Source organism: Morone saxatilis, unplaced genomic scaffold (assembly GCF_004916995.1).
Source record: "Morone saxatilis isolate NCDOM2014 unplaced genomic scaffold, NCSU_SB_2.0 Contig19, whole genome shotgun sequence".
Classification (NCBI taxonomy): domain Eukaryota; kingdom Metazoa; phylum Chordata; class Actinopteri; family Moronidae; genus Morone; species Morone saxatilis.
In genome coordinates, this window is record NW_023339751.1 from 25,393,812 (window position 1) to 25,399,582 (window position 5,771).

The 5,771-nt window shown below is 38.8% G+C and overlaps 1 protein-coding gene across 1 annotated transcript in view; it reads left to right on the forward strand.

Annotated features, from left to right (window-relative positions):
• Nucleotides 1-1,297: 1,297 nt before the first annotated feature.
• The window catches only part of slc2a15a (solute carrier family 2 member 15a), a 16,386-nt gene continuing 11,912 nt past the window's right edge, over nucleotides 1,298-5,771 (forward strand). Inside the window, exon 1 of the mRNA XM_035663071.1 lies at nucleotides 1,298-1,342. Coding sequence (XP_035518964.1) covers nucleotides 1,298-1,342 — 45 coding nt within the window. The remainder of the gene's footprint in view (nucleotides 1,343-5,771) is intronic.

The following is a 5,771-nucleotide window of genomic DNA, read 5'->3' on the forward strand; positions in this document are numbered from 1 at the left end:
TTCTCTGAACAAAAGCAGCCATTCATGCAGCAGCGGTGGGGGTAAAGTCATAGGATTAAGAAATGTTTAATGCTGTGCGGGTGATTGTTGCCCAATGATCAGTCAGAAAACACTGCCTTGCTTCTGTCAACTGCAGCCCGAATTATTAGCACATGATCAGTGTGCTAACTACATTTGATGATTAATATTCTCACTGTGCAGAGCCGGAAGAAGTGCTGCAATCAATAGATTTTGGATGTATTTTTTAGGCATCTATTGGTTTTTATTCATTTGTGTACTATATAAACCCTTCATCTCCCCCTGTTCTCTAATCTCCTTTCTACTTTTTATCCCTCCATTTCCCTCTAATCTCTCCATTTCTTTACTACCTTTTTTGTCCTCCTCACCTCCTCTATGGTTTCCTTTTCTCTTTCCTCTTGTCCGCTTTGCTTTCTTCATCTGCTCTCCTCCACACCTCTGGTTATTCTCTTTTTTCTTTCCTCCTTTCTTCATCCTCCTTTTTTGCTATTTTCTCCTCCTCTTCTTTCCTTTTCTCCTTTACTCCTCAACATGTCTTTCCTCTTTCCTTCTTTCCTAACCTCTTGCCTCTTCTCCCTTCCTCTCCTCTGGTTTCCTGCTTTACTCTTACTTCCTTTTCTGCCTTCTTGTTTCCTCCTCGGGAGGACCCATCTCCTCCTTTATTCCCCTTCTACTCATTTTCCCTCCACTCCTTTACTTTTATTTTCTCTTCTTCTCTCCTAACCTCTTCTCTTGTTTCCCCCTCTCCTCCTTCATCCCCTTTCTCCCCCATTTTTTGCTAATTTTCCCTCCAGTCCTTTACTTCTATTTTCTCCTCTCTTCCTCTCCTCTTGTTTCCTCCTCTCCTCCACCATCTTCTTTCATCCCTTTCTCCATTTTTGATAATTTTCCTTCCACACCTTTACTTTTGTTTCCTCTCCTCTCTTCTCCTGTCCTCTCTTCTTGTTTCCTCTTCTCCTCCCCTAGCCTTCTCCTCTTACTCTTTCTTTCTAAATTCACTTAGGGTTAATTGCTTTCAGCAGGCTTTTCTCTCAGTCCGTCACGCTGCTCTCCGTCATGTGATGACACTGTTTGGGCTTGTTATCGGGGGGCCTGTGGACTGCTGCTTGGAAGAGGAGAGGCCCGGCACTGCTGCACATGAACTGGTGGGATCACTTTAACCTGCAGCTTCCTGGACCCCGGTTGACCACGCCTGCTGCTACAGCCATGAGATCCTCTGCAGTGTAGAGAGAAACCCTTCTGTTGTTTGCTGTTTGGGACTGGGTGACAGAAATCTTAAATGGCTGAGGAGGTTTTAATTCCATCGTCGGGGAAAATCACATCGGTAAGTTCAGGCTGACTGCATGAATCAGGTCAGACCCAGAGCCGGAGCCGTCAGCTGACTGATCCCCTATTGTTTTAGACATAGAGTCCCAGCAGCTAATAACATTTGCTACCAACTTTCAAACTTCAAGCTGGGTGAACTTATTGCTATTTTGAGTAGGGCAAAGTGAATAATATACAATAGACTGCATAATTTGAGTGATGCCTGCTGTATGTGCCAACATAATAATTACATCAGACATGATACAATTTAGAAACTTGGTATGAAAATTTAGTTTTATCAACTGTAATAGTCATTTACATTTTTAACCACTTTTCTGTGTATTACATCATACCTATTTTAAATAATTTGTCAGCATTAATACAATCAGGCTGCTTGACATTATTCTTGCGAGTGTGTCAGTGTAACAGCCAGCGCATACCATGTTTGGACCTGATTTTACCAACACTATTACCATGATATGTTACATGAATGTTATGTATGTGGACTTATATTTACAACTCTGCGTGTACAGGGTTACAGAATAAGAGAATTGAGAGCATCTGAACACGAGTGTCTGAGTCATCTTGCTTGGTCCTGACCTGTGTGAAATCTACCTTGACTACTACTGTTGACTGCTTTGTCAGGGTTAAATAAGATGTAATTTTTTTTTCAGTGGATTAATCTCATCCCTCATATTGTTGTTCCTTCAGTTGTTGGTTCAAAGGCCTAAATATTAGGGCTGCACAATTAATCGAAATGTTATTTAAATTGCGATATGGCCAAGTACAATGCAAATCACAGAAGTTGCACTTTTTTGCTAAAGGTAAAACAGCATTATAATGAAGTACAGCAGTGCTGCAGACCTAAACCCTAAACCTAACCCCATTCCCTGGACTAAAAATCTTGTTCTCCAGATTTAAGAAAACGTGAAAAAATTGTGATGAAAAAATGATCATTCCCACTAATCCTGAATCATTTTGCAATCACAATATATGTCAGAATAATCACAAAATGTTTCTTCAACCATATCGTGCAGCCTTACTTAATATGAAATATTTGATCTGACCAAATGAACTGCAAGACCTCTGGCTGGGTGAATAGGAATGTTGTCTGTAAGGAGCAAGCAGACGTAACGTGACAGCAGTACCTCTGAGGTAGGATGGATGGGTTAACAAAGCACGTGATTTTGACAATGGAGGCCGCTGTTTAGTTCTTGTTTTAGCCATAATAGCATGGCTTTAGGAATGATAATTTCTGTCAGTCCACCATTAAAATTCTATATACACATTCATGGTCTCCAGATGATGTTTTATATGTATCCCCTGACCTTTGATCCAAACCAAATAAAGTAACAGCATTCCCTTCAGCCTGCTAGTATACCTGCTGAACATCAACATGTTAGCATTGTGAGCGTGTTAGCATGCTTACTATTTAGCTCAAGGTGCTTGTCCTTAAACTGCTAGCATAGGTATAGACGCTTCTCAACAGATGGTCAATGTTGGTTTATTTTAACCACAACTATTCCCTAACATGAACCATTATTCTTTTAACCTACCTTAATTTAACCCAAAGACAGAAATGTGTTTTGAAGCTGCGGTAGGCAGTTTTTTTTTCTTGCCATCATTGGGCAAAAATTCCATAATAACCTTTCAGCATATTGTAATTCAAGTGTTAACTAGTAGCATTCAGCAGCAAGTACTAAAAATAGAGATGAGCTACTGTCCAATAGTATTTTCATCTTAATATCTATGTTCACAGAACTTCTCCCATGTAATCAACATGAGTACCTTCAACTCATAAACTTGATCATTTCCATCTAGTCACTTTGATTCCATGTCATGTGCCTCTTGGTTATATATTTGCCCTGTCTTCACCTTCACATATTTTCCCCAATGCAGGGCTTTCCTTCACAGTTTATACATTGACATTTTACAGTTCAGCTGGATATTTCTTTCTTCACCAGATATTGGTCACACAGTGTGCACAAGGATCCTGTCTTCAGAACTGGCAGCCAGCCATGCCCTTTGGTTTGAATGCAGTCAGGAATGTGAACAGTGCCAACAAGAAATTTTAGATGAGCTACATTCTAAATTAAGACCTTTAAAACTTCTTATTTTTTTTACAAGGTGTCTGTAAGCACAGCATTTAAACATATATAATAGAACTCTAACAACCTCAGTGTGTTTCAAAAAAGTGCGTGAGGGGCTTAAACAAGCTCTGTTTTTTCACTGCTTCTTTCACTTTGCAGCACCCTGAAATACTGTGCCATTATCTCTGTATGATTCATCACGTTAAACCCCTCTCTGTAAAGACTTACTTCTGGTTTGGTCATTCAGAAAAGCTAGAAACACTTTATGGTTCCACTTCGTACAAACTTTATTTCAAGCGTACCCTCTCCTTATAGGTTATAGGTCCCGCCACCCTTAGCCCAATATTCCACTGAGCACAACCACGACATGTTCCAACTCCATGTGTCGTGGATGTGTCCCAGAAGAATCCTTTCACTCTGCTCCACATAGTATACACGGCTGGTCTTTTTTTGATGGAAGCCACAAGCCACTCACGCCAAGCAGCACAGAATCCGGTCAATTTTCAAAATAAAATACAGCATGCAGACTCTGGATCAGATTTCACGCTGGATCAACATTGTCAACACAGTCAGTCAGTCAGACACAGGTTAGAGGAGATCTGAAGTGGAGAAACACACCATTTTGTATCCTTTTTAGGGACAAAATACACAAGTAAACACAGCGGGTAGTCAATACACTCTGAAGACGTGCCACTTCTGTATTGATGTGTGGGATTTGAAGACGTACAGATCATGGAGCCAAATGGTGCCCGGTGAAATACCTCTTGCATTAAAGCAGTATTATGTAAGATTTTGTATTTGTTGCGATTTGACGCCTCCAGTTGCAATATCATTATGGTAAATATGGACAGCTGTAGATTTGTTATGATTATGACTATTTATTAGGGATGTCCCTATTCATTAAAAAATGTAATATCGGGAATTATCGGTATCGGGTTTTTATAACCGATGTTTGTTCTGTAGGCTTTAGCATTTCCGAGCCTGCATGAAACAACATGGGACGTTTTACCGGTGCGTGTTAGATGACGTATAACAACAACACTACACGCTAGACTGGTTGGTTGCTAACCCGTGGCTAACAAGCAAACAAACTTTAAAGCTGGAATGTTATGTGTGTTATGTGTGTTTATTTATATTAACCAAATAAGTGCAATGCACCTTAAATATTTGACCCTGCTATGAGCTGTTCCTTAACCAAACTAACAATTGGCTTAGAATTTACATTAGCACTCCTTCAGGTGCATAATACAATTAAACACATCAACCAAAGCTAGCGCTTTTAGTAAGCGCTTAGCCGCTTAGCAGCGCTTTAGTGTTAGGCTCTCTTTTCAGTATTAAGTACAATGAAAGTTGAAGTGTTCTTTTATTTTGCACAGGACAGTGTTTACATTTGGAAAGCCATGTTGCATTTATGCATCCAGTGGGGCATCACAATAAAATTAGGCATAAATGGTGTTATTCCACAATAAAGGGAAGATATGTTATGTTGTGCTAGTTTTTTGGTGTAAAAAGCCTGCATATATCGGTATCGGGTAATATCGGTATCGGAAATTGAGAGTTGGACAATATCGGAATATCGGATATCGGCAGAAAAGCCAGTATTGAGCATCCCTATTTATTACTCATTAAATTAAAAAGTAATATTATTACTTTAATGATTACTTCCTGCCAACAGTAATTAGTTACATTACTAGTGCTATTCCCCCATCTCACTAAGGTTTAGACTTTTTTCAGATCCATTTTTGTTTGTTAAAATCTAAGTTCTTCCATGATTACACAAAATGAATCCAAGGATGTGATTGGATAGTTGGATTTCAAATTAGATGGGGGTTGACAAGCTTAATTTTTAAGAGGGGGTAACTGTTATACTATTACTTAAATGTATTAGTAATTAGTTACATTACTAGTTAATGGGGAATGAAATATTATTGCTGTAATTATGTATTAATAGTAATGCCTTACTGTCTGACACTGAGCACAAAATGCTGAACTGAATTTAAAATACCTTTTATAGTGGTACTGCAAGTTGTGGCTTCCCATCATAATGATCCTCTCATTTAAAGTCTTTAATGTAACGTGTACAGTATCTACAGCTCCAGCTGTGAGTGAAATATTTCAGCCGTTTTAACAGTTCAACATTTTTGCCCTCTTCTGATGATTTATTTAATCGTATATACTGTTACTTACTTTTTAAAAAAATGAACAGCATTCCCTCTCAGCACATCTCTCATGTATTCAAAAAGTCATTGTTGAATGGTGGAAAGATTTGACCTAAGAACATTGCGATATTTAACTGAAATCATCTGTAAAGTAGACAGAGTCCTTTTCAATTAAGTGCTCATTAAAAACTAAATTAGG